This window comes from Cricetulus griseus, assembly GCF_003668045.3.
Source record: "Cricetulus griseus strain 17A/GY chromosome 1 unlocalized genomic scaffold, alternate assembly CriGri-PICRH-1.0 chr1_1, whole genome shotgun sequence".
Lineage (NCBI taxonomy): Eukaryota > Metazoa > Chordata > Mammalia > Rodentia > Cricetidae > Cricetulus > Cricetulus griseus.
In genome coordinates this window covers 156,669,678-156,697,551 of record NW_023276807.1, presented here as the reverse complement: position 1 = coordinate 156,697,551, position 27,874 = coordinate 156,669,678, and the positions used below count along the sequence as shown (strand labels likewise).

General features: G+C 38.6%; 2 protein-coding genes across 4 annotated transcripts; one reads left to right on the top strand and one right to left on the bottom strand.

Annotated features, from left to right (window-relative positions):
• Window positions 1-249: 249 nt before the first annotated feature.
• Window positions 250-9,803, bottom strand: Thap6 (THAP domain containing 6). 3 transcript variants are annotated; one of them, XM_027388397.2, is made up of 5 exons: window positions 9,151-9,380; window positions 8,911-9,013; window positions 7,440-7,647; window positions 6,247-6,369; window positions 250-2,728 (listed from the first exon to the last, which is right to left on the bottom strand). In XM_027388397.2, the coding sequence occupies exons 2-5, from the start codon at window positions 8,988-8,990 to the stop codon at window positions 2,492-2,494; spliced, it is 648 nt and encodes a 215-aa protein (XP_027244198.1). In that variant the 5' UTR covers window positions 8,991-9,013; window positions 9,151-9,380; the 3' UTR covers window positions 250-2,491. The 3 variants fall into 3 exon arrangements, with proteins under 3 accessions (XP_027244198.1, XP_027244197.1, XP_027244199.1); XM_027388396.2 differs by lacking the exon at window positions 9,151-9,380 and adding an exon at window positions 9,679-9,803 and having other exon boundaries at window positions 1,402-2,728; XM_027388398.2 differs by lacking the exon at window positions 9,151-9,380 and adding an exon at window positions 9,407-9,525 and having other exon boundaries at window positions 1,402-2,728.
• On the top strand, window positions 9,559-27,696 carry Rchy1 (ring finger and CHY zinc finger domain containing 1). Its single transcript, XM_027388395.2, has 9 exons — window positions 9,559-9,995; window positions 14,872-14,991; window positions 15,227-15,342; window positions 21,921-21,999; window positions 23,830-23,874; window positions 23,954-24,012; window positions 24,102-24,128; window positions 24,890-25,010; window positions 27,038-27,696. The coding sequence occupies exons 1-9, from the start codon at window positions 9,912-9,914 to the stop codon at window positions 27,164-27,166; spliced, it is 780 nt and encodes a 259-aa protein (XP_027244196.1). The 5' UTR covers window positions 9,559-9,911; the 3' UTR covers window positions 27,167-27,696.
• Window positions 27,697-27,874: the final 178 nt, after the last annotated feature.

Here is a 27,874-nt window from a genome sequence, read left to right as displayed (position 1 = left end):
CTTCCCCACTTACCAGGGGAACATGAAGAGATTACTGAAAGCAGACCAGTTCATACTATGGGCTGATGGAAGACACAAATGTAAGCAAGGCCTCTGTTCACATATGTGTTTATTTCCCTGGCCATTTTATTGAATCAAGGTATAAAAAAAACACATTACTAGACAAATTTTATTTTGTTTTTTTTAAGTTTTTTTCTTTTCTTAGTGTAAAATTTTTTATTTTTCAAATAAATAGCTTTCATTCCTCAATTATTTGTCAGAATTTTAATTTTAAAAACTAAAACTAAGTATATATTTAATACATCTTCACCTTTTTTCAAATAAGAGACTTGTATAATTACAGGCACCTTTAGGAACAAAGCCTATTTTCAAAAATTTAAAGTTAATATGGAGAAGTTGCCACACCAATTTTTTCATACCTTCTTTGGAAATCAAGTGTGTTCCAGGGTCTAGAGGCTGGTTCATGTTTAGAAACTAGAACCCTGAGGTCAGCCTCGGCTGCCTGAGGACTTGTGGATAGGTCGTGATTCAGCTTTTCTTTATACACAGGTCTTTCCCGGAAGACCTGGGCTGAAATCTCTGGGCAGAAGACTGAGGTAGGGCCTGTGTTCAGGCCTTTGTTTTATGTGGCAGATGGTAGGGATCCTTTAAGTCTGATTTCTATTGGTAACTATTTCTCCAAAAGAGTAAAGAGCACAAGGGAGGCTCTGGGTCCTTACTGATATCTCACCCAGTTACCAATGTCTCATTGATACAGACCCAGTGAAAGAGAGGACAAAGACTGAGGTCACCATGACAGACACAGCAGCCAAAGTGACTGTGCAACTGTGATGGGGCACCTTGCTCTTGAGAGTCTTGCAGGTCTGCTTTACTGCAGGCAGCCAGGGGAGGGGAAGTCCGGACACACTGCTGTGCTTTTTCTTTTTGCCATTGCCTAGTCACCAACTTAAACATACATGCTCTCACACACAGGCTGAGGATTTGGATTCTACTCACACTTCTCATTAGAGTACCCACTGGGACTTAAAAGTTAAATAAGGAAAATAAATAACAGGTAGACAAAAACCAACCAACAAACCAAAAAACCCACAAACATTTGAGGGTAATAAAAGAACCTCAGTAACTTCAATCTTAGCATAACAATTATCTTTCAAATGTGGGGAAAAAAATCCCTCCTAGAGGGAAGACTTAGAAGTCCGACATGAAAATACAATATCTTAAATACAAAACTCTTCAACTGACCATATCCTTATGGTACTAATATGAAACAAATGAAGTTACAGGGAACAAATAAACAAAAACTGGATGTGATTCATTAACACAATGAAACAATTGTTGCACACATTCTAAAGACTATGCACAGATCTCTGAAGAAATTCATTCACAGACTTGTGCCTAATATGGGGTAGGACTTTGGCTAATATGTTTTATTTTAATGTACTTGTGATTCTTAACTTCAGGTGTTTTAGTAAGGAATAGGGAGAAGCAAAATTTACAACCTTGGACTGGATCAGTAAATAGCTAAGACTCTTCTTTTGTATATTTTGTAAGAAGTTTCCAGACTGCTCTTCTGCATGCTCTTTTCTCTGAGTAACTACCATCACTAGACAGTCATCAGTTCTGTTTCTGTTTCCACTGCAAGACCTGCACATCTGAAATAGCTTTCCTTATGTTTTACAGTTTTCCAAGTGTCAGCAATATTACCTTCTTAAAAACCACAAAGAGCACTGCATATCTTCAGCTGGTGGCAGCACTGTGTATGGAAGAGCTGAATAAAAACAACAGCTGGGAAGGCCCCATTCTCATGCAGTAACAACTGCTCACTGACGTCAAACATGTGCTTTCAGTCTTTAGTGTTTGAAGCTATACCAACTAGTCCTTGTGAGGAGGAATGACGCACCGTACCGAAAAACTGACATCCTGTCAGGAGTCTTCTCTAATTGGCTCTTAACTTAAAAGCTAATAAATCTTTTCTGTGAGCTATTCTCAGGGCCCATGCTACAGAGTGCTTTATTAAAAACAATACTCTTTAGCATGATTAATAATAACTAAAGCACCTTGGGTTGGATGTAAGACGAATGTGTGCTGTAAACAAATTCTGCTTTGTAGTAAAATATTTAAAATTAAAATCACTATAAATTACTATAAAGCATATACACATAAACGTAGTCAAAGTCAAAATTCTGATGCTCTGATTGCCATAACCAATGTGGCCAACTTTATCCTAAGATTTAACTGTCTTACAATAGTGACCCAGCACTAGTTTAGGTCTGTAAAAACAATTGTCACAAGTCACACAAAAGCATAGCTACAACACAATCTGCACATCTTCAGTAAGGTTCTGGCTAGCAGGGATAACGTGTAATGCTGCTAGGTATCCAAAGTGCTGTCAGTGATGATAGGATTTAGTGATGGTGTGTGAGGTCTTCTAGGAAGCATCGATGTCAGTTGCAGATGGACCATATAAGAAATTACTTGACAAAATCCAGCCTCATTCTGTGTTTTCACAGCACTCCCAACAGAAGGCATCCAGTCTACTGGCTGTTTCTTGGCTGATTAGACATTCATCCTTTAGTTCCCTGATTGTCTTCCTCAGTGATTTCTGAAAGTGTTTTTCTCGGTCCAAAACATTGCGTAGACTTTCCTTGGTATTCTCTAGCTCGATGATCACGTGATCTAATTTATGCTTAAGTTTCTTTGGACTGTCCATAACACTGTAACTATGTTCCTACAACATAAACAGGTTTTTAAATAAGAAAGATAAGTGGTTAGACAAGCTTAGCACTAAGTTTCAGTTATTTCTTCACTTATGGTATGTAGAGGAGACTGTTAGAGGCTTAAAGAAAACAAGAAGGGGATGGGAAGCAGAAGCAGTAGTAGGGTGCCTAAACCTCTCTTCCTTCTGAGGCTCAGAATATATGAGGAGCATGGAACCAGTGTTGCTGGTGAGAAACACTTCTCATTTGGGGGTTCCTGCCTGCTAAGACAGCACTGCAGATGAAACTGCAATGGCTGCCATGGCACTTGTAAAACCTATACAGCTTTCATTCCTGAAGTATGGTGCTGATAAACAGTTCATACTTATCAGATGGATTTGAGTTATTTTTATTTACTTTTTTTTTTTTTTTTACACAGGGTCTCATGTATCTGAGGCTGGTGTTGAACTTGTCATATAGCTGAGGATTACTTTGAACTTCTGATTCCCCTACCTCCACTTAAGGAATGTATGCATGCCCCGATGCCATTTTTTTGCAGTGCTAGAGATCAAACCTTGGGCTTCAAGAATGTTAGGAAAGGACTCTATGAATTGAGCTACATTCCCAGCTCCAGGATTTAGTGATGGTGTGTGGTATAGTAAATTTTTCCTTCATTTTGATGAATAGTTTACTTTATATGAGGAAAGAAACACTGGAGTGGGTGCTCAGGCTGAGTGCTGGGGACTGGAGAGGATGTCAATCTTGGAATTTAAAAAAGATAATTTAATTCCCATCAATATTTATTTTGGCTATGCTTAAGTATTTGACAATATACTTTTCCTGTTCATTTGAAAACAAGGAAAATAACACTGACACAGAGAGATACTATAAATTAATTTTATAAAGTTACTTAATATTAAAATTACTGGAGAGGACTTTTGTGTATAGCCAAGATGAAGTGAAAGACTGGACTGACACCACATGAACCAATGTGTGTCACAGAGACCTAAACAATATTTGAGGATAATGAGCACTACACAGGAAAGGCAGCTTTGTGACGGATGGGAAATAGAAGTGTGAGGCCTGTGCTTGCTCTAGCTTAGCCTTGGAAGACTTTGTAGTCCCCAGTGCAAGCATGAGAAACCCAGGCAGAGCTTGGCATGTAGGAGTGGGGAGATTAAGCAAAACATCAGGGAAAGAAAGGAGGCCATTTTTTCCCTTCTACTTTTGTGTGTGTGTGTGTGTGTGTGTGTGTGTGTGTGTGTGTGTGTGTGTGTGTGTGTGTGTGTGTGCGCGCGCGCGCATGTGGAAGACTGAGGTTTATATCCAGATTCATCATCTACTGGTGGTCTCATTCACTGAGGTAAGCATTCTCAATCAAATCCAGAGCAAGTCGATGTGGCTAATCTTCCCAGCCAGCTTGCTTTGGGGAGCCTGGTCTGCCTGTGAAGATGGAATTACCACACTTACAATCACTGGGCCATCTCCCTGCCTCAAATGATACACTTCTAAATAACCCATGGGTTAAATTACAAACTGAAACAGAAAGTGAAAATATGAAAGACAATGAAAACACAACTTCCTGTGGGATGTAAAACTTAGGGAGAAACTAATAGCATTGAATGCCTAGACTAGAAAGAGATAAATCTTAACAATGACAGCAGCTTTTCCCTTACTAGAAAAAGGTAAGGACTTTTTACTGAAATAAGTAGAAAAATATTATAATAGATGAGCAGAAATTAGGGAAGTATAAAAAAATGAACAAAAGTTGAGTTCTATGACAAGATGAAGGAAATAGTTAAATCTTCAAGTTGACTAATCAGTAATGTACAAAACAGAGACAAATGTCAGGAGAGGAGAGCATGTGAGTCCATAGAGATACAAAAGGGTCAGCAAGGAGGTATTATCAAATACATTACCCTAATGAATGTTGTTACTGTGATGAAATGGACAAAGTCCTTGGAAGACAGAAGCTATTATTATTTTCTTCCACATGCAAACAACAACAAAAACCCCCTAAAGTCCACAATCTTCACTAGACAAGTCTATCAAATAGTTATAAGAAATTTATCATTCTACAAAATTCTTCTTCCAGAAAACTGGAAAAGTTGTCAGATTTTTTTCACTCTTTGGAAAGGTCAATACTATTCTGATCTTGAATTCAGACAAACGAAACATTACAGAAGAGGAGGGAAGCCCTATAGACTAAATATCCCTCTTGAACATCCAAATAAAGATTAAATGAAAAAAATCGAAAGCTGTATACAAAATACCTAAAACCAATGATGCATTATGGAGTAAGGGTCATCCTGGAGTAAAGGATTAGTTAAGCGCTTGAGAAGTCAGCTGACATAACTTACCACATTAACCTAAAAAAGAAAAATCATGTTAGGAGATGGGACTGCCTGGGTACTGGCTTCCAACGCTTCTTAATCACAATCCTGTAGGTTTAAGCAGTTCAGTAAAGCAAGGAAAAGCAATGGAACACATTTATAGGAGAAAGGAAGAATTAAAACTGTCCTTAACCACAGAGAACATGATGATTTATGCAGAAAATCTGACGCCCTTAAAAAACAAAACAAAAAAACCAAACCAAACCAAACCAAAAAACCCCCAAACCAAACAAAACAAAAACCAAAAAACCCAACCCTGTTATAATTAATATTTGAGTTCAGCATGTTTGTCAGATATAAGATCAACATAAATTACATTTCCGTCTTCTGGAGCAAACAAGATAGTAACATTTAGAGCAGCAAGCAAGCAGAGAAAATATTAAGGGCCAAATCTGACAAAGCAAAACACCTATGTGCTGAATGCTATGGAACAGTGCTAAGAAGTTAAAGGCTAAATAAATGGGAACACTCAAAGTTCCAGTGCTGCAAGACCTCTTACTACCATGAGCTTGCAATTCTCCCTGTGGCATCTACAGAGGCAACAGCAGACTAGTGAAAATTTCAGCCTGGCTTTTGGTAGAATTTTACAAAGTGATTTTAAATTTACGTAAAAATGCAAAGAATTGCTAATAGCCAAAACAACTTTGATAAATAACAAAGTAAACAGACTAATAGTACCTGATTTTAAAATAATTACAAAGCTGTAGAGAAACAGTTTCTACTCAATGCCTGGCATTTATAGGAACAGTTTGTGAATAAGTAAGTGCAAGCCTGAATGCTCTGTTGTGTGTGACTGCCTTTCACTGAAACCTAAAGATATGGCTATTTTTTTTTAATTACATATTTCCATGGGAGAAAATATAATACATAAAGGGAAGAATTATTTTATTGGTAGAATCATCCTTGTGAAAGCATTCTTCAAACTAAATATGTAACCAAAAGAGTAACTGCTTCCTTCTATATTGCTCCTCATACATTTCAATTACAATGACCCTGGGAAGGAAGCTTGCTTGGAAACATTATTTATTAAAGACCCACTCCTTGACAAGTCTACATTCTGTTTTTTGCTATGATCCGACATATTTGATCCTAGTGGAGAGACCATATTTACCTTAAAACAATTAACAGCAATTAGCTCAGCAAATAATTCTACTTACAAAAATGAACTGGGGTTGGAATTCTTCAATGCATGAAGCCCCAACAAGCTGGTGACTGTGGTTAGTGACTGGGAGGGTTTTGAGAATGAAGTTTTTCCTGCAATGAAGTTTTTCTCTCTTCTCCTGTTAGGAACAGTTAATAAAAACCATTGAGATACTGTGTCCGTGATTCCTTTGTAACTGTGTGTAGTAAAATACCACATTTCTTTTCATGGAAACTGCTCTAGAAGTTGGTATATTTCCTTCTGTTTACTTTAAAAGAGCATCCCTCAAGCAACTCCAGGGTTTATCTATAACCAAAACTTCCCTAAAAAAAACGAAAAGAGGAATGAAAATCAAAGAGGATACTCCCTACCAGCTGGGAAAAAGATGACAGAAGAGGACCTGACTACATAAGTTACAAAAAATAATTTTGGCTCACAGTTCTTGAAGAAAATGCATTCTCAGATTTATTAAGAGAGACATCAAGGGCAAAGTGGACAACTCACAGCACTATTACTGAGAAAGAAGGGAATTCAACTAGGTTTACTATCCAACCTTCTGTTTTCCTTTTGTAACCTCATCTCTCTCCTCATTTTCACTTATCCTTTTTTTCTGTGTTTTCTCTCTCTCTCTCTCTTTTTACTTTTGTTTCATATCTAAGCTTTAAAGTTTACATCTGTGACTTCACCTGGAACCATACTTCTGTCCAGTTTGCAGTTTGCTCTTGAGTTTTTTTTTTTGTTTGTTTGTTTGTTTGTTTGTTGTTTTGAGACAGGGTTTCTCTGTGTAGTCCTGACTGTCCTAGAACTTGCTTTGTAACCCAGGCTGGCCTTGAACTCACAGAGACCTGCCTGCCTCTGCCTCTCAAGTGCTGGGATTAAAGCACATTCCCCCCTCCCTCTTGAGCTCTTAAGGACTATGCATCTGAACATCAGCTCAATCTTCTCCGATTTTTAAGAAGCCGGTTCTGAGTTAAGACAATTCCTTCTACCAGTCCACTCACCTAAACCCTAGTCATGTACCAATGTTTACGGGTGGCTGCCGGCTACATCATCAGCTAAGCATCACAAAAGCGGAAGCTACAATCTATGAAAACCCACAGAATGCACTTCAGATGAAGACAATACCACAGACGAACCCACGAGGGCTGAAGTCTTCAGAACTGTCCCAGGAAGTGGGTGCTCACAGCAAGCAGGAGCTCGTAAACAAACCTGTAGGTGATATGGGGCCTCAAAGACAGAAGGGATGACTCCAGGTTTCAGTTTAGTATTTGGAGTACTTCTGTCAAAATCTGTCTTCCTGAAGTGCCTGGAGCACAGCACATCTCCCTTTTTAGGCTCCCAAATGCTGGCAGTGTTCACATCTAGTCTTTTCATTGCTAATACCCATTTTCGTTTGATGTTTTCATCTGTGGGGAATCTAAGAAGAAATGAAGAAAATTTAAATACTGTTGATATATATTTGAACTGAAATATTTAGGAGATCATGACTCCTGCTTATGTAACAAATTGATTTAAAAATACATTTTTATTTGCATGTGTGCATATATGTGTCTGGGCATGCGTACAAGCATCTCACAGTATGTACAATATAGATTAGAAGGTAATTTGTGGGAGTTTGTTCTCTCTACCCCATGTGGGTCCTGGTTGTTGAACTTAGGTCATTAGGCTTGGTGACAACTGCCTTTACCCACTAAGACATCCTGCTTACCTCATAACTCAGTTTTAATGTCCATATTTTTCTACCAACCATTCTTCAGATATGTGACCTTTATTTAAAGTTTTATCATATCATATGGACTTGTCAGTGGGCATTTAGCACTTTGTAGTAAGATCTGCAATTAAAGGTTTTTCCCCTAATCTACAGATGTTAAAGAATACCATTGGCCTTTCCCTTTCTGAGGTGACATCCAGAATTTATCCTGAATGAATGAGGCCTCTTGTACTTTCACTTTTGCCATTATCCATAAATTACTTGGGATAGCAGCTAACATACAGCAGGTCTATTGATGATCTATGAAAGCTTGCAGAGTCTAGAATTCTGAAGATATGGGGTCAATAATAATATTTCTAAAATTTCCAAGCAAGTTCATTTTTTTTTTTTTGGATAAGGTAGTGTATACATACTAACTTTTTATTTCCATGTCTAGCACAGTAACTAGATCATTTCCTAAGAAAGACAAGTGTTCTTCACACAAAAGCTGTGAAATCCTTAGCACATTTATTAAATCCTATGGTCCCTTCCTATGGGTGTCAGAGGAATGGCCAAAACACTAAAGCAGAATCCTTGAGCTTTATCTGCAATGCAGCTAAATAACTTTGGTCTGAACTTGTAATTTATAGTGAACACTTAAGCCCCACCTGTTTCTAAATAGAAGGGATGTGTATTTTAATGTGTATTTTAATTTTACCTCATTTACACTATAAATACAAGTAAACAATGGTGAGCTTAATAGTTACAATGCAAGTAACATTAGCAAAGGTGAGTCTGACAACTTGTGTGTGTGGGTATTTTATTTTTGGTGATGTTGTTAATCTCATCTTTGATTCCTTGGCACTTAAAACTTGCACATAGCTATTTTAAAAGGACCTGGGAACTAATGCTTGAAACTGCAGACTTAGGTAGACTCGTTCATTTCTGTAAAAGTTCAATGTATTTGGCCTGAGCACAGCAAAATCTTACACATGAAATGTCAGTCCTTTTAACTTGGAGTTTGGCAGACAGCGAGATGCACATCCAATGGCCGAGCAACATTTCACCATGATTTTATCAACTCATAACAAAACTGTAAGAGAATTAAAATGGGTTAGTAACTTTAGGGCTAGCCAAAGGCAATTCCCCAGACCCCAACCTCTGAAGTTCTGCTGCTAAAATTTTCTAAGGTCTCGGTAACTTTTTAAGAGTGGATATTTAGTTACGCACCTTGAGGTCTGAGATTTCAACTTTTTAGGCTTGGTTATTTCTCTTGTGTCCTTACCAGGGATCAGATTTTTCTCTGCCACAGGTCTGGGCACCCTAATAACTTCCAGCTGGAGCGTCCCCCTTTCCCCAGGGACACTCCACACACAATTATCCTTAAAGTGTCCCTCCAAATTGTGATCTCATTGAATGCTGTGTTTTTTTTTTTTTCTCACTACCCATCTGTGAGTTCCACTAGGGCATGTTACGGCGTGCCTACTTTTCCACTTTTTCTCCTCAGGTCTCAGCTGGTGACCAGCATCGGGAGATAGCAAAGGAACGAGGACAGCCGCCAGCTCGAGGTGCTGCGCGCGCCGCCACCGAGCTCCGCCCCGCGAGCCGGGACGAGGGTGGGGCCTGGCCTCGCCGGCGCCGGGTGGCCGAGGGCGGCCTGCAGCAGGACCCACCCGGCGTCGCAGCGGTCCCCTTCGCCCTGAGATCGGGGCTGGCCGCGATGCGAGGGGGAAGAAGAGCCAACCTCAGAGTTATTACCGTCAGCAGCGAAGACACCGACTAACGTCGACGACGGAGTTAGCGTCTCACTTCGCTTCCTCCCCTTCCATCAGGAACCGGAAATCTGGCTGCCCCGGGTCACGTGAGCAGCTGCCATATTGACTGGTGGCAGCCGCGGCGAGGAGGCGGGGTGTCAGACCGGCTGTGCGTCTCTGAGGCGTGGCTTCCAAGCTGGGGGAAGGTTCTGTGGATTGTGAGGGGAGGTGGAGGAGATGGCGGCGACGGAAGATGGCGTCCGCAGCCCGGAGCGAGGGCGGCGGGGCTGCGAGCACTATGACCGAGGCTGTCTCCTCAAGGTGACGACTTGAAAGGGCACTTCCTGAGAAGATGCCGCCGGGGTTAGGCCGGGGCAGGTTAGGCCTAGGCGGTTAGTCTTGGGCACAAGTTTCAGACGGAGCTGCTTGTTAAGATACCTTCTGCACCTGGAATTGGGTTGCCCCTTGCAGGGAACGTATTTGGCAAGGCGAGCATGAGCTCTACCTTAGCTCTCAGCTTTTGTACCTTGCAAAGTTCTTGTTGTTTGTAAAGAGCGGGGCCTTGCACAGCGTCCCTTACCCAGTGGGTTTATTCGTCATTTGCGGTTGACAGTAGAAAGAGGCAAGTGTCAGGCCTGTCCAGGACCACTGTCGGATGTGTATGATGGTAACGAAAGGAGGATAAGCCAAGGGAAAATCAGAATGTGATTTTTGCTCGTGTAGTAAGTAGCTGGTGTAGCCGGTCAGCTTCATTTTGTTGTCACGGAGAATATAGAGAAGTGTGGTGTGAGAGACAGTGTAATTGCCATTAGATTGGATTTTGGAGACGTGCCTAGTACGTAAATGTTATTTTTGCTGCTTGAGAAACGTTCTAGTCCTCTAGAGTTTTAATAAAGGTGGGCCCCACACAATTAAGAGTTTCTTGATTTTTTTTTTTTTTTGGAAGTAATGTGATTATTTTGTTGAGAAAGCCTGATACTTGAGCTGGGGGTGTAACTAAGCTGTAGAACTTATGCTTAAAACGCTGGAGGCCCTGGCGCCAGCCATCTGAAGTCTCCTCCCACAGAAAAGAAACGTGACTGTTGGAATCCTGTAACTTTTTCCCTGTATCTTAGTTCTGCTCGCAATTTGCTCTGCAATTTTGAGCAAGCTGCTTTTTAAATGGCTTGCATATAAAATGGTAATTTTAGAAGTTCCGTTTTTCTTTTTCTTTTCTTCCTTCCTTCCTTTTTTTTTTTTTTTTTTTTTTTTTTGGTTTTTCGAGACAGGGTTTCTCTGTGTAGCTTTGGAGCCTATCCTGGCGCTCGCTCTGTAGACCAGGCTGGCCTCGAACTCACAGAGATATGCCTGCCTCTGCCTCCCGAGTGCTGGGATTAAAGGCGTGCGCCTCCAACGCCCGGCAGAAGTTTTTTTTCATGACTGGTCTTAGTGGTAAAGGACTGTAGTTCTATCAAACATGTACTTCCAGCTATTTGTGAAGCTGAGGCAGAAGGAATGCCAGCCTGGAGGTGCCATTGCCAAGAAGGAAAAGAAATGGGGATCTGTCAGTCATTGCTAGAGTACTGACCTCACCTGAGAGTCTGTAGGTACTTTCTCCACCGCCAAAGGGGAAAGCCCCTCTTTTATTAGCAATATGATGACTGCATTCTAGAGTGCACATGTACTATTTATGAGGTGCATCCCCAGAAATGGGTAGTAAATATTAATTACCACTATCAGTCATCATCATCATCTTTTTTTTTTCTTTTTTCTTTTTTTCATTTCACTTTACCAGTCAGCCCTGATGGTCACTGACCTCGAAAGCTAGTATTAAATGATAGGCTTTGGTCTGTAAGACAACTCAAACCCTTTTTGTAGGCCACAGTTTGGCAGATGTTGTTTCATTGCATTGGATGAAATTCTTTCAGACTTGTCAGTTATCAAATGTGTAAGCAGTTGAGTACTATTCTTCTGATTACATTTTCTACTGAAATACCTTCACAGCTTCAGAGTGAGATATGGAACTGAACATCTTGTTCTTCCCTGGCCCCTGCAAAGAAATTGCATAGCCAAATTTGTGTTTTATAACACTTTAGCTGCTTTTCCCTGAGTGTCAAGCATTGCTCTTCTTTCCCCTCTCCCTCTTCCTTAAATATGAGAGGCCAACTCAGGTGTTTGAAGGAACAAGTCATCTACTTGATCAAGTGCAACTGTTCAAGTAAGATAAGGAGTGACATTTGACCTTTGACTTGGCAGGGGAAGGTCACTGTTCATCTTGACAAGAGAAGTGTCAATGAAAGGATCCAGGGCAAAGCTTATTGGAATGGATATTAGAAATAACAGAATTTTTGGATTTTTATTGCAAAGGAGAGCAAAACTGTGTCTGTTTTGCTGAAAGATGTGTTACAGTATGTTTCTGCACACTGGGAAAATGATCAAAGAGGCCTTTTTGAATGCAACAGGAAAAGGGAACACTCTAGGACTACTGTTCTTGAGTAGTCAAAGTGAAGCCAGCCTTAGCTCAAGTCTGGTCTAACTGTAGAGTCTTTGTAAAAGGAGACAAGGCAGTAGTGTGTTCCTTTATTGCTGTAATAACCACCACAACCAGAAACTACTTGGGGAGCACAGGGTTTATTGCTTACACTTGTAACAATTCATTAGGGAAGCCAAGACAGGTTCTCAGGCAGGACAGGAACCTGGAAGTAGGAACTGAAGCTGTGGAATGCTGCATACTACTGGCTTGCACTTCATGGCTAGCTCAGCCTCCTTTCTTATATAATACAGGATCACCTCCCCAGGGATGCCACTGTTAAAAATGGTCTGGGCCTTCATACATCAGTCATGAATCCAGAAAATGCCCCACAGATGTTCGAACTGGCTAGTATGAGGGAGGCAAATCTTCAGTTGAGGTTCACTCTTCCCAAGTGATTCTAGTTTTTGTCTAATTTTATCTAGAAGATAAAGCATATTTATTCTCAAGAAGGCTGATAGATCTTATGAGTGAATGTTTTCTTTTGATTACTCCTATTTTAATAGTGAGATTAGTAGCAAGGTCATCAGTAGAATGTTGCCAAAATGAAAGAGGTGTTAAGAGTTTTAAAGATGAAGTTGTAAAACGATCGTCTAGATCACTGGTTTACAACATATGGGTCATGACCCCTTTATAAGAGTTGTATATCAGATATCCTACATATCAGATATTTACACTATGATTCATAACAATAGCAAAATCACAGGAAGTGGCAGTGGAATAATTTTTATGGTTGGGGGTCACCACAACATGAGGATCTGTATTAAAGGGCCGTAGCATTAGGAAGATTGAGAACCACTGTGCTGGACCTTAAGGCTTCACCTGTAGAAGAATGAGAGCGTTAACTATGAAATGGTGTCAATAAAATAATTTTTTCTGAGTGGTTAATGAAGCAAGAGTAATTTGAGCTGCCAAGAAAGGTACAGGAAATTCGAAGAAGTTTATTTTTATTGATCATTACACCAAGAAATTAAGAACAGGAAGTCGCCTGACAGTGAAGATGTAAAGACATTACAAAATAAATAAAATAAATAAAAAGTAGTTTAGTGATAAATTCTAGTACAATTTTTACTACTAGTGTAAAAATGAGTTCTGTTAATAATGGTATCTGTGTTTAAGGGAAGAAAACTTGGAGTTTTCCTGATTATAGTCTTCAAAAGCTTACATGGAGATCATGAAGGGGATTGCCAGGAATCTTAAGAGTAATGACATTTAAAAGCTTGGGGGCAGGCATGCAAAAGTGTAGTCTTCTCTGTTGCACAATAAAGCCCTGGAATTAAAAACAAGCAAACCGAAAAGAAGACCAGACAGTGTGGTGATGGTTTCCTTCAACTGTAGTTAGCTACTTCCAATGAATGCCAGTGGGTAGGAGTGGTCTTAACTAGTGTTGCTAGGATTTTAGTTGTCTGGTATTTGGAGAAAGGGAGGAGACAGTTATGCTATATGCAAGGGAATACTTGGAGTTAGTTGAAAAGAGGAGTTAGTGGCTAGAGAGTTTCATTCTTGGAATTGAGATACAGATCTAGCATAGTCCTTTCTCTGGAGCAGTGGAATCTCTTAAAAATGTGCAGATATGCAGAGTAATAGTACATTGGAAAGCATTAGGCTAGCCAACTGGCCTGGGAAGTTCTTCTTTTTTCCAACTATGTGTGTGTATGTTTTTTTCTTGACAATGTAATACATTTTGGTCATTTCAATCGCCTCCCCCCAAAAAAAAGAGCTTTTCTTTTTTGAATTATGGGATTAGGGATTGAAATGAGTACCTTGCATGTGCCAAGAAAGTACTATACCAATAATCTACATCTCAAGCCTGGCATTTCTTGATATAACAGGTAGAAGTTAAGCATGTACAATGAAATGACTTAACAATAATGAGGTTTAAATAATCAAGAATACATTTAAATACGTCCGAAGTGTGATCCAGATGGGTAAAGAGAGACCTCTGTTCCACTTGGTCATTTTAGAGTCAAGTTTTTTTCTATTTTATTATTTTGATATATTTTAAGGCATATGATCATCTGTGGGATCCAACTGTAGAATAATTGAATAATCTGCTCAACAAGAGAGGGGCAGATTTTAGTGGACAACTGGTAATTTTTAACGTTCTCAAAATCAGTGAGGCTGGGTTTGGAGATGCATGTTTTTAATCCTTTCACTTAGAAGGCAGGGCTAATCTGATCATGGCTGGCTTGTATTACTTAGATCTAGGACAGCCTGGGCTATATAGATAGACCCTCTCTAAAAATAAACAAACAATGCCTGTCTCTCATTTTTTTACCTGTGCAATATTAGGTGTGTGCATCATGATTAGTAGATATTAATGAAGTTAAAACATTTTGTGGAAAAAAACATTTTGTGTTTAGATGTTAATGTGTGTATATGATTTTTTTCTGGCAGTGTCTAAGGTATTATCTATTATGTAGGCTGAAGATGAGATTCAGTTGTTGTGGGGTTGATTTTTCTGTGTAGAGATTTCTGCCTGTCTTAATGTTTGTGTTTTAAAGTTGTGTTTAGAATCATTCAAACAGATATTGAAGGGGAAGATTATTAGTATCAAAAATGTGCCAAGAAATGAATGCTAGGCATGGATGCATTGGTTGTAATCTCTGACCTTGATCCAGAGAAGGAGGTTGGAACTTTCTTTATAATTAACTTTTCTTGTCTTCCCTTTGTTCCCCTGGGTGTTAGGCACCTTGTTGTGACAAGCTTTATACTTGTCGGCTCTGTCATGACAACAATGAAGATCATCAGCTAAATCGCTTCAAAGTAAAGGAAGTGCAGTGCATCAACTGTGAAAAAATCCAACGAGTAAGCTTTTATGACGCCTGCCTTACTTCTCTCTAAAGTTTAAAGATGAATTAGAACTAGAACGTCTAATCAAAAGTTGGAAATGAGACTTAACGCTAACTCTCTGAGGAAGTAACATTATGAGTTAGATGTTTAAAAACATAAAAATAAGCTAAACATGATTTAATATGAATTCTGAATATTTAAATAGTTTTGGTAAATTTACTGGAGTTTTTAATTACTGTGTCCTTTTCAGGCCCAGCAGACTTGTGAAGAATGTAGCACATTGTTTGGAGAATATTACTGCAGCATATGCCATCTGTTTGATAAAGATAAGAAGCAGTATCATTGTGAGAATTGTGGAATTTGTAGGTACTGTATATAATATGTCCTAATCATTTCCATTACATTTGGTCAATAATAGTGTATTAGTTACTTTTCTGTTGCTGTGATAAAACACCTTGACCAAGGCAACGTGGAGGAGAGGAGAGTTTGAGCTATGGTTCCAGAGGGTTAGAGTTGGTGATGGTGGACGGATGGACACACACACACACACACACACACACACACACACACACACACACACACACACACACACACGACATGGGGGACAGTTTGGCAGCAGGTGGCAGGCATGGCAGCTGAGAGCTCACATCTTGCACTGTAAGCAGAAAGCAGAGAGAGGGGGAGAACTAGCAGTCACCTGTGTGATGGGGGGCTTAATTTGGGCGGCCTGGCCTGGCAGAAAGTGCCCATGTGGCGGCAGGGCTCGGGTGGCTTGGAGTAAAGACTTATTGCTACACCTGTGTCTCAAAACTCACCAGGGACACAGTTCCCAAATATCACCACCAACAGGGGAACAGGTATGTAAATACTGGAGCTTGTGGGGGACATTCTTATTCATTTAAGTACTGTAAAACAATTAACTTGTCTTATTTTCAGATATCTCTCACTGCTCACTGTATAGTCTCATGCTGGCCTCAACTCTTCTGCCTCCCTCTGCCTCTTGAGTGTTGGGATTAAAAACCTGTGCTACCATTGCCTTTATTTATTTATTTTTTTAAGTGAGACCATCATCTAAGATATGGTCATTTGAAAGTAGTAATCTGATTTATTGCCTAGAGGCTCATCATTAGAGTTCAGTACAGTGTTTTCTTTCTTTTTTTTTTTTTTAATTTCTGAGATTGTAATTTAATCACAACTTTTCTCTTTTCTCTTTCCTCCCTCCAAACCCTCCCACATACTCCTGCAAATTTGTAGCCTCTTTTTTCATCAGTTGTTACATATATGTGTGTGTGTGTGTGTGTGTACACACATATATGTATATATATGTGTGTATTTGTATGTACATATATGTTCCTACACATAACTTGTTGAGTCGATATAATGTTACTTGCATGTATGTTTTCAGGTCTGACTGTTTGGCACTGGAGAACCAATAGGTGTGGTCTTCCCTGGGGAGGGCAACCTTTTCTGCTCCCAGCTTTACTCATTTGCCTATAGTTCTTTGTGTAGGGTTGAGGCCTTATGGCTTTTTCCCTGTGAAGTTTAGTATGTTCGTTAATGTTCTCCTTGTTGAGTTCATGTTTGGGTGGTCATGTTGGTGAGAATATTTCACTTGTGAAGACATTTTGGGTTGTCCTAACAGGGAGAGGGTAATACTCCAAGGTTTCCTGGCTAGAAGCCAAGAATACTATTAGAACTCCTAGAGTGTGCTAACGAGTCCCTATCATAAGAACAATCTGGTCCAAAATGTTAGTAGAAGCTAGGTAGAAAAAAAAACCTACAGTCTGGAGTGTAGCATGCTATGTGCCTTTTTTTTTTTTTTTTTTTACTTTTTGCCATTTTGGATGAAAAACTGAAAAAGTCTACAAAGGTGTCTTCATACTTAAACACCTTTGTAATTGTTGTAATTTAAGAAAAGCAGTGCTTGAGAGAAGACTCCATGGGAGAGGGTTCAAGCAGAGGGGTTTTTTTTTTTTTTTTTTTTTTTTTTTTAATTAGGGAAGGGGATCATAAAAAAGGGAAAGGGGAGGAGAGAGACTTGACTCCGGGAATGGGAGCAGCAGGAGAGGAGAGAGGAAAAAAGTCTAGACAGAGAAAGGGAGAGGGAGAAAAAGTAAGTAAGAGAGAGAGAGAGAGAAAGATGGAAGGTGGGCAGGGCCCTTTTAAAAGGGAACATAGTGAATGTGCACAGGTGGTGCTCTTAGTGGCTGCAGCTGAGGGTGTATCCTGTCAGAACTCCAAGGACAGGCCAGTGCAGATGCCTGAATACTAATAGTAGTAGATGATGTAAGCTTTCTAATAGATGATGTAATAGATGATGTAATGCTTTGTAATAGATGACGTAATGCTTCAAGCTGTACAAAAAGAAAACTGAAGGATCTTCAAATAGTGGTGATTTTTCTGTAGTGTCCTTTCAGTTATTTCTACCATACTTAACAGATCTCTAAGAACGTTGTGCTTTTATCATAGTCCTTATCATATGGGAATAAGGTGTGAAAAATCTGAAGTACCGTGTATTTAAGGAATTCTTAGCTTATGCTGGAAAGGATGTGGAGAAAGGGGAACACTCCTCCAATGTTGGTGGTAGTGTCAACTTGTACAGCTGCTATGGAAATCAGCATGGTGATATCTCAGAAAATTAGGGTTCAACCTACCTCAAGACCCTGCAATACCACTGTTGGGCATATACCTGAAGGAGGCACATTTACACCATAAGGACATTTGCTCAACTATGTTCATAGTAGCATTGTTTGTAATAGCTAGATCTTGGAAACAACATAGATGTCCCTCAACTGAATAATGGATAAAGAAAATGTGCTACATTTACACAGTGGAGTACTACTCAGCAGTAAGAAACAATGACATCCTAAAATTTGCAGGCAAATGGACAGAACTAGAAAAAACCATCCTGAGTGAGGTAACCCAGACCCAGAAAGACAAATATAGTATGTACTCATTCCTAAGTGGATACCAGACATAAAGCAAAAGCCTACAATTGCAATCCACAATACCAGAGAAGCTAGAACCCTCTTCTAGAAACAGAAGCAGATGCAGAAATTCACAGTTAACCAATGGGCCAAGTTCTTGTGAGGGAGGAGCAAAATGGCAATCAAAGTGAGGGAGGAGCAAAAATATGAACAAAGGAGTCAAGACCGTGTTGGGGAAACCCACAGACTCAGCTGACCCAAGCTAATGAGAGATCACTGACTCAGGTCTGACAAATGGGGAACCTGCATAAGACTGAACTAGACTCCCTGACTATAGGTGACAATGGTGTGGCTGGAACAATATATGAGACCACTGGCAGTGGGTCCAAGATCTAACTCTAATGCACAAACTGACTTAGTGGAGCCCATTCTATATGGAGAGATACCTTGCCCAGACTAGACACAGGGGTGTAGTCTTAGTCCCAAGGCACTTGGAAAGGTGCCTTGGTCCTGCCTTAATGAGATGATGGGACAGACTTAGACTTCCTAGGGGAGGCTTTACCCTCTCTGAGGAGTGGATGGGAGGTAGTGGGGGGAGTAGGAGGAGAGGAGGGAGGGGGAACTGGGATTGGAATGTAAATAAATAAAAAAATTCTTAAATGGAAAATGTTTCATTTTTATGTTACTGAGCATCAAAAATCATGTGACTCGTGTTTGAGGTGAATGATTATGATTACTTCAACTATTTAGTAGATGTTTACACTTTTTAAAAAAAGTCTTTGAAGTGTCTAGTAATTGTGGCATTTTTTTATTTATTCATTTATTTTTGTCAGACAGGGTCTCACTATATGGCCCCCTGGCCTAGAATTTGCTATGTAGACCAGGGCTGGATCTGCTTGCTTCTGTCTCCTGAGTACTGGAATTAAAGGGGTACACCTCTGTGCCAGGCTCAGTAGTTGATTTTTTTAATTTAATTTTTTATTTATTTGGTATGTATGGGTGCTTTGGCTGCACCCCGTGTGAGGGCATCAGTTCCCCTGGGACTGGAGTTACTGATGGTTGTGAGCTGCTATGTAGATTTTGAAACTGGAACCCAGGTGTAGCATGATTAATAAAAACCCAGAGATTTCATACTGGGTTCAAATTTCAAGCTGAAGATCAGAGAAGCAAAGTAGCTGGTCACTAGTTCTTACCTCTTCCTCAGGCTGAAAGGGCTGTCCTGTCCTCAGTGTGACTGGAGAATAAATCTCCCCCCAAAGTTCAGATTGCTGCCTCTTCCTTTTATACCTCTCAAATTCTGGGATTAAAGGTGCATGATCCCAAGTACTGAGATCACCTTTGGGTGAGCTGTTTCTCTTTAGGACTGGATCAATTTTGTGTAGCTCAGTGTGGCTTTGAACTCACAGAGATCCATCTGCCTGTCTCCTGAGTCCTGGGATTAAAGGTGTGTGCCACCATTGCCTGGTTTTATGGCTTGTGGCTAGCTTTGCTTTCTGTAAACCTCAGGCAAGCTTTAAGAAATCATGAATAATATATAGCCATGCCCAGGTCCTCTGGAAGAGCAGCAGTTGCCCTAGCCCCTCAGTAGTTGCTTTAAAGGGGTGCCTACGACACACTGAAAATTCATCTAGAGGATTTATAGAATTTGGTTTTTCAAAGATTTATTAAAAGATATGAGAAGTAAAGCCTGTTACATAGATTGATAGATGCAACCTCTGTTCAGAAGTAATGTGTGCTGTTAAAGATTCCTTTTTGTTTGTTTTGAGGCAGAGTCTTGGTATAGCTTAAGCTAACCTCAGACTTGTTACTTTTCTGTTCCAGGTGTCCAAGGGCTGTGATTACAGGTGTGTGCCACCATTCCAGCCACTGTTATTTTGAAATAACAGAAATACCAAAAGGGAATCTAAAGTCTGTCCATGCATTTGCAGCACAGTTGAAATTATTCTCTCACTGTAACATTTTATGTTACTTTTAAATGTATAGAGTCCTCTGTTGTGGAAAGATCAGATATTTATGAATATGAGTCAGAAGCAAAAGTGATACTCTAAATTGGGAAAGGGTATTAGGATAATTGACACCACGCCTTTAATTCCAGCACTTGGGAGGCAGAGGTAGAGTGATCTCTGTGAGTTCAAAGCCAGCCTGGTCTACAGAGCTAGTTCCAGGACAGCCAAGGCTGTACAAAGAAACCCTGTTTCAAAAAACAAAACAAAAGTTAATTGATAACCTATTTGGAAAACAAAAAACTTGATTTTGAAATGTGCATATTCATTATAAAATGGCTTTGGCATTTTGTGACAAACTCAATAGTGATTCATGAAAGACTGAATTTTATTTCTTGTGGAAAAGTCTGACTCAGGTAGTTAAATAACATAATACCCTCTTCACATTCTGACTCTAGGTGTTTTCTTGTTTGATTCTGTGGGTTCATATTCTGGGCAGGCGAAAATGACTAGATTTGTGAGGAGGAGGTATGCTGTTTCCCCTTTATTAAAAAATAATTTCCATTTACTCTTCGTTCATTCATTAAATTTGTGTGCCGTGGTGTACATGGAAGCCAGGGGATTGCTGGAGGAGTCTGTTTCATTCTTGTACTCAGTGAGTTTCAGGGATTGAACTTAGGCTGTCTGGCCTGCTGGTAGTGCCTTTACTTGCTGAGTCATCACATAGAACTCTTTCTTTTCATACAAGAAAATTTGATTATGGCCAGGCGGTGGTGGCGCACACCTTTAGTCCCAGAACTCAGGAGGCAGAAGCAGGCAGACCTCTGTGAGTTTGAGACCAGCCTGGTCTACAACAGCTAGTTCCAGGAGAGCCTCCAAAGCCGCAGGGAAACCCTGCCTTTTTAAAAAAAACAAAAAGCAAAACAAACAAAAACAAGAAACAAAAAAAAAAGAAAGAAAATTTTATTGTTCTTTTCACAACCTCCAAAGAAGCTAGAAAATTGTCATTTTTCAGGATAGGTCTGAATAACTGCCTTTTAAATAAATGTTTTATTGTAAAAGAAGCAATGAATAGAAATGTAGGGACCAACAAGCAATCTTATGTTTACCATAGAGGTCAGTTCCCCTGGAGCTAGTTTTGGGTGGTTGTAAGCAGCCTACCATGGGTGTTGGGAGCTGAATGTGGGTCTCTGTAAGAACAGTATGTGTTCTTAACCACTGACCCATTTCTCAAGTCTCTGATGGCTTTTTAATACACAGACAGTAATGATGGATCTTTATAAAGGATAGACAACAGACCAGAGAAGTCATCAGTATCACACAGTTAGGAAGATGAATATCTAGGCTGTATAAAGCTGCTTTTAAGTAGGTGAAAGGCAAATACCCAGGTGGAGAAATGAGCAGGGCATGTCAACAGAAAATTCAAAGAAATCTCAACAGTTCTGTAGCATATTTTATCTATCATACATGCCCGTGTTGTTCAGGTTGTGAGGAACATGGGTCATGCATGTGGAAATGTAAATTAGCAGTCTTTGGAGGGGTCAAGTTGTCAGTATCACAGTTAATGAACTGGTACTCTCTGACTCAGTAGTATCACTTTTAGGGATATTGGAAAATATAATTTAAATATGGGCTAAATGCCAGCTGGACTTTTTTTTATTATATCATTGTAAGGATTGTAAATTTTATCAATAAGGAAATATTTTTGAAAATTATGATACATCCATACTGTGTGACTGCTGTGTGGCTATTAACAAGAACAAAGTAGTTTTCTATGGACAGACACAATCCTTGGAATAGATTACTAAGCGTAAATAAGTTGCAGACAGCATCTGTAGAATTGTGTAAGAAATAAAGCTCAAATTGTGTGCATCTGTCTTAAGCATCTATAGTCAACTTGACAGAAGTGTCTGTTGTGTTGGTTACCTTCTGACACTGGAAAGATGGAGCTTCCTTCATATTCTCCAGTGTGGTTTGAATATTTCTACAATGGGGCTGAGTTTGAGTATTATATAGTGAACAAATCATCATGTACTAAAAATAATCTTTTGGCCTTCATGTTACGTTTTGATAGGATTGGTCCAAAGGAAGATTTTTTCCACTGCTTGAAGTGTAATTTATGCCTAGCCATGAATCTTCGAGGAAAACATAAGGTATATGATTCATTTTGCATAATTTAAAAACTATTAGTGTTTTTGAAAACCAGCTTAAATTCTAGTGTGTTTGGAAACATGCTAATTTTCATATATTACCAACTGCAACTATGTTTTTTGCTTTTCTAAAAAGCAAAATTAAGTAGATAATCTAAAATATGTGCCTGAGAACATTTGATCTACATTTTGTTTTCTGTAATGTAAGAATGCCTATAGCACTTATTCGCATAATGCTGGCAGCTTCTCTGTTGGTTCATGGATTCTTATCATATTAATACTGCTTCTAAGATTAACTTTAAAAGGCAAAATGTTAAGAAATATAACTTATTTACACAGTGTTCTAAGAATAATTAGAAAGTATTCTTTATATTTCCTTTCATAATTAAGATGTATAAACATGGATATAGGAATTTTATTGTAATCTCAGATCCTCTCTCTTATTTAAAAACAATCTAATGAAATATTGTATTTATAGTACTGACTCTATCTACTGTAAGAATGTAAAGAATGGAGGATCAACAGAGCAAAGTATGAAAGTACAGGACATTCCAGTAAGAAGCTAATAAAAACCTCTGTCTGAAGATAAAACAGATGTGCAGACTCAGACACACACACACAGACAGACAGAAAGAGACAGAGAGACAGAGAGAACATACAGACATAGAGGAGTAGTGAGGAAAGTTAGGATGAATATCTTGAACATTAAGAAATGATAACTCAGAATTAGAGTGATGCTAAGTAAAGATAACTCCCAAGATACTTAGTCTTAGCATAAAGGAATTTGATGAGCAGAATGTGAATTTGTTAAAGATTGAGTCTGACTTTAAAAATTTTGGGGTGATAGCAAGATAAGCTGGTGGGGGTTGTGGCACATGTAAGTTCATGGCTCACTTGCTTTGTCTCAAGATAAATAGAAGTCATTAAATTAAAAAAATTAAAAGGACAGGCTAATGAAGATAGCCTGGAGTCAGTAGCCTCATGAATTGTATTTCTTTGGCTCTGTTCTGGTTTCCATGCCATATATAGAATACATTTGTGTACACACATGCACACACATGCATACACTCAGCTAGCCCATTGCATAGTCACCTCATTTGAATTTAATTCACACAGTGATGGCATTAACTGTCAGGAACATCCTAATTACATAGATGTTAAGGTATGTAGGTTTGTGTATATATGGAATGTACTTGAGAACCCAAGTGAAATATGTGTTAGCTTTATTTTATAAATAGAGAAAATCAGACTAGAGAAGTGCTGACTTGTCTAAAATTTCAAGGATTCATAATGGCAGAGCTGGGATTATGATCCAGATTTTTCAATTGACTTTTTCTTTTGGAGGATTTTTCTCTGCATTAAACTGTCTTTGTAAAGATATATATGCAAGGGCATGTGTGTTTTCTTCTCTTTTTTGTTTGTTTTTTTTATTTTTAAATTTCTTAGTTATTATTCTTTGTTTAAGTATTAGTAAGGGGTCCTGGCTTCTATTTAAGTGCTTCCGTTAAAAACAAGGGAATCATCTGTGGCTTGGTGCTTATCCTTATCTCCGGCTGTATAATTTGACATGTCTTGCCATGCTAAAAACCTCAAACTGTTGGGATTCTAACAAACTCCACCTTTTAGAAGTGCTCATGTGGAGGTCAGAGTACCACTTGCAGGAGTGGGTTCTCTCCTTCCAGCATGTGGGTTCCATGGATTGAACTCAGGTCTCCAGGCTTGCTGATAAGTGAGTCAGCTCACTGGCTCTTTTAGTCAGTTTATTTAATTTATTTTTTAATTAATGTTGTTATAGTTGATGCTTTTGCTAATGTAAGATTCTCCTTTAAACAGTGTATCGAAAATGTTTCTCGGCAGAATTGTCCAATATGCTTGGAGGTGAGTGTGAAATGTTTTTCCCTTTGGCAGTCGTTTGCTGGTGTCTTTATGCAGCAGTAATTGCTTTCTTTCCTTTTAGGATATTCACACCTCCCGCGTTGTTGCTCATGTCTTGCCATGTGGCCATCTCTTACATAGGTAAAATAACTTTCTTCCTGCTCAGAGGTGGTTTGCAAGTAATGGAGGTAGTTTTTCTTTTACTGAAATAATGTTCTATTTTCTTTCAGAACGTGTTACGAAGAATTGTTAAAAGAGTGAGTTTTTGGTGGATTTAAGATGTTTGTTTTTGTGAGGAGGGAGGTAGGGAGCGGGCAAACATGATGGCTAGGTACTGCTTTGGGTATGACAGACACATATATGGAGGTGAGTAGAGTAGATAACTGGTGTTTAGTTGGCCATGGCATCCTGGAGAACAGGTCTGTATATCATGTCTATTTCCTCCCATAGCTTGAGGCAGGCAGAACCTCTTGTTCACTAGTCATGTATACTGGGGAACATAGTTGACACTAAATTAATCATGGTGTTGTAAAAACACTGAGGAACAGTGTCCACATTTTTTTTTTTAGTTCAGTATATTGGTCCAGCAATGAACTACAAAGAAAACCAGTGTATTTTCTTCAAAACCGGAGCTAAATTAAGATGAGAAATAGGAAAGATTAGAAATGGAGCAACTTTTGAAAAGTTTTAGAAAAGAAGTAGCAATATGATTGGAATAATTTTTAAGGAATACAAATTCTTTGCATCAGTGTCCTAAGTTGTTTAGCTAATGAATAGTTTAATTGATATTATTATGACATAGTGTTTCAAAGAATATTGACTAGTTCTCCTTTTTAGAGAGTTGAGGATAAAGACTTAGGATTTAAAAGTATCATAAGACACAGAATTTAATATTTATTTATTTTTTTAGTGCATAGATTTTCAAGTTCCTGAGAAATTAACTTGAACTGTAGAATACTACCCTGTTTGGTTTATGTGCTAGTGAGCTTATGTCTTCTTGTATTACTGTCTCTTGCAGAGGCTACAGATGTCCACTGTGTATGCATTCTGCCTTAGATATGAGTCGGTACTGGAGACAGTTGGATAATGAGGTAGCACAGACTCCCATGCCATCGGAATACCAGAATGTGACTGTGGATGTGAGTAGAATCCATGCTTAGAACTTCTTAGATTTCTTACTGATATTCTTCCTAATTTTTGACTCTGCAAAATTACTGCTTTGATATAGTGCCTTTGTAATTAATTAAAGCAAAGGACAAATTATTTTCTACAAAAACTATATTAATATCAGACTGTAGGGAGAAAAAAATCCTAAGAATACCTTTGTTTAGTTTTTCCTCAACACTAGATGGCAGGCAAAAACTTGGTTATGAATTTTTGGCAGAGTCAGAAGTGGATCACTGATGTTTTATTTGAAATATAAGTGTTTCACTTAAATTATTTAAAATTTTGTTTGAAGAAAATGTATTTGCTGGTTTTTGAAAGCTAGCTTCTGGTTTTTAATGTTTACTGCCCATTGTATTTTATCATAGACTTTATTTGGTTTCAATTAGCTTATTCTTTGGCCCTACAGAGAATTGAGAGAGGCTGCCTTGTAGCTGAAGTATAGTATTGAGTTTAAATCAGAGTTGGAAAATTAAACAGCTTTCTGATGCTTTCTTAACTTTTGGACATATAAATATTCTGATTGTCTGCAAATACTTTAGAACATAAGGTTGAAACAAAGCCAAATAATTATTTTAATGTTGGATATATAGCTCAGTAGTAGTTAGTATGTGCAAGGTCATGGATCCTAGCATTGGAAATAAACAAAGAAACAAAGAAACAATAAAACTCTTTCTGATTCATTCACACTGGAAAGTTCCAAAATTAATGTTGTTAATGAATTGTTACTAGGGACAGCGGAAGCTCCTTTAGATACTATATGATAATTGGGATGCTTACCAGAGGCTAAAGTTTACTGTGTTCATATAGATGCTTTTTTCCTCACATACATTGGAGCGCATTTCTTAAAAGTATACAATTCAGTGACTTTTAGTACATTTATGAAATTGTACAAACAGTACCACAATATTAAAATATTTTTGTCACTTGTAAAGAAACCCTATGCCCAGGACTGAGGAGATGGTGCATTTGGTAAAATGTCTGCCACCCAAGCACAGTGACCTGAGTTTGGATGTCTAGCACATGGAAAAAGCTAGGCATGGTCACTACATGCCTGTAACATTGTTCTTAAGGAGGTAGAGGTAGACAGGTCCCTAAAAGTCATTGACCAGTCAGCCAGTCTAGCTGTATCACTGAGTTTTATGTTCAGTGAGGGACTGTCTCAAAAAATGAAGGTGGAGAGCAGTGAAGGAATGAGTCAACATTGACCTCAGGTCTCCATGTGTATCCACATTGACATGGATACACACACCCCAAAACCAAAACCAAACAACAAAAAAACCCTCAACAACATTGTACCTACTAGTAGACACTTTTTAGACAGTCTCTAATCTCTACCTTTCAGTAGTAGTTTTCAAAATTATGTGAGGAACAAATGGAATTTTTTTTTTGCTTATGATGTGATGTGCACATGCTGAGACTGCTGTGTATGTTGATGTATTCTCAGATGAACATTCTGAGCCTTCAGTGTCCTAACACCAGAAGTCATAAAATCCTTATCATGTTAGGGGCTAGCAAGAGGCATTCTGGCTTTATTCATTTAGAACGTGCTTTGGCTCTTGATTCATTCCTGAGGCATAGTAAACCTAAAGATTAAACAAAAATATTCCAGTTTATAGAAATTTCAATTTTATTAGTTAAGATAAATTTTGAGTGCTATTGAAAATAATGAAGTCATTATATATGTGTTATTTTATATTTTTGTTGTTTGTCTAATGATGAGTATTAGATCTGAATATGTCTGTGTTAATTTTCTTGCTTGTATTACATATACTTTTAGGACGTATTTTAAGATGAGTCTTCTGTGCTCAGATTCATATTTTCTGAATTCAAAGCTACCATAATAACCTTTAAAATATTCATCAGAGAAAAGACATTTGCACTGCAGAATTGCTTAGACATACACGTGTATTTCACACCTTTATATGACTGTCAAATGATTGTTAATACAAACCATGCCACTTGTAGTTAAAGGCTTAAGTTTTTACTCTTCATTTTTCAGATTCTCTGCAATGACTGTAATGAACGATCCACAGTTCAATTCCATATCTTAGGCATGAAATGTAAGCATTGTGATTCCTATAATACTGCTCAAGATGGAGGCCGTGGAGTTTCAGTGGATCAGCAGTGAGCAGCCTGTCCTTGGCTGGAGAACAGTTCTGTGATGTAGATAAAGCTCTGTGTAAAAGATCCCGATGTCCGAGTGTGTCCTAACTACATAGAGATGGTTTATAGCACTGTTGCAACAGCAGGTCATATCATAGCCACCTAAGGATTCAAGCTCTCTGGATGAAATTGCCATAGCTCTTACTAGATGAAGCCTCTTCAGATGTGTTGATCGGAAATTCCTTTAGTGTCAAGTTTTGAAGTCAATGATGTTTGCCCCAGATATAGTCACATTCATAGAAATATTTTATACTTCCATGGAACTTTAAGTGATACTATGCACACAGAGTTCATTTCTAGTTCTTGATAGAACTGCATTTAATTTTAATTAGTCTTTGATTTTAAGGACTGTAATGTAATTTTTAAGTTCTTATTGTTAAAATCTAATTAAATATGCTTTTGTATTTTCTAAGACAGTCCTTTGGATCTTATAAGTCAAATTTTATGTAAAATCTACTAATAAAATTATACTGAGACATTGTTTTTTCCCCTCAAGGCTGTCTATTTTTGTTTCTATCATGACAGTATAAGTTATTTTATAATGTAAAAGAGGTTCTCTCCTTTGTTTTGAGGTGTTTCTATATATGTATGTGTAATTTGGGAAGGTGGTATGTAAAGTAGTGAAGCTCTTCCAAGGCTGTAAGGCAACTATTATATTATTAATGTTGCAAGA

Excerpts from the sequence above, each read along its gene's own strand:
- Thap6 (XM_027388396.2), bottom strand. The coding sequence starts at position 8,990 with ATGGTGAAATGTTGCTCGGCCATTGGATGTGCATCTCGCTGTCTGCCA. Across the intron at positions 6,370-7,439 it reads AGGCCCCATATCACCTACAG|GAGAAGAGAGAAAAACTTCA; the intron begins GTTTGTTTACGA and ends TGTTCCTAACAG. Across the intron at positions 2,729-6,246 it reads TCCAACCCCAGTTCATTTTT|GAACATAGTTACAGTGTTAT; the intron begins GTAAGTAGAATT and ends TTTATGTTGTAG.
- Rchy1 (XM_027388395.2), top strand. The coding sequence starts at position 9,912 with ATGGCGGCGACGGAAGATGGCGTCCGCAGCCCGGAGCGAGGGCGGCGG. Across the intron at positions 9,996-14,871 it reads ACCGAGGCTGTCTCCTCAAG|GCACCTTGTTGTGACAAGCT; the intron begins GTGACGACTTGA and ends CCTGGGTGTTAG. Across the intron at positions 22,000-23,829 it reads ATCTTCGAGGAAAACATAAG|TGTATCGAAAATGTTTCTCG; the intron begins GTATATGATTCA and ends TCCTTTAAACAG.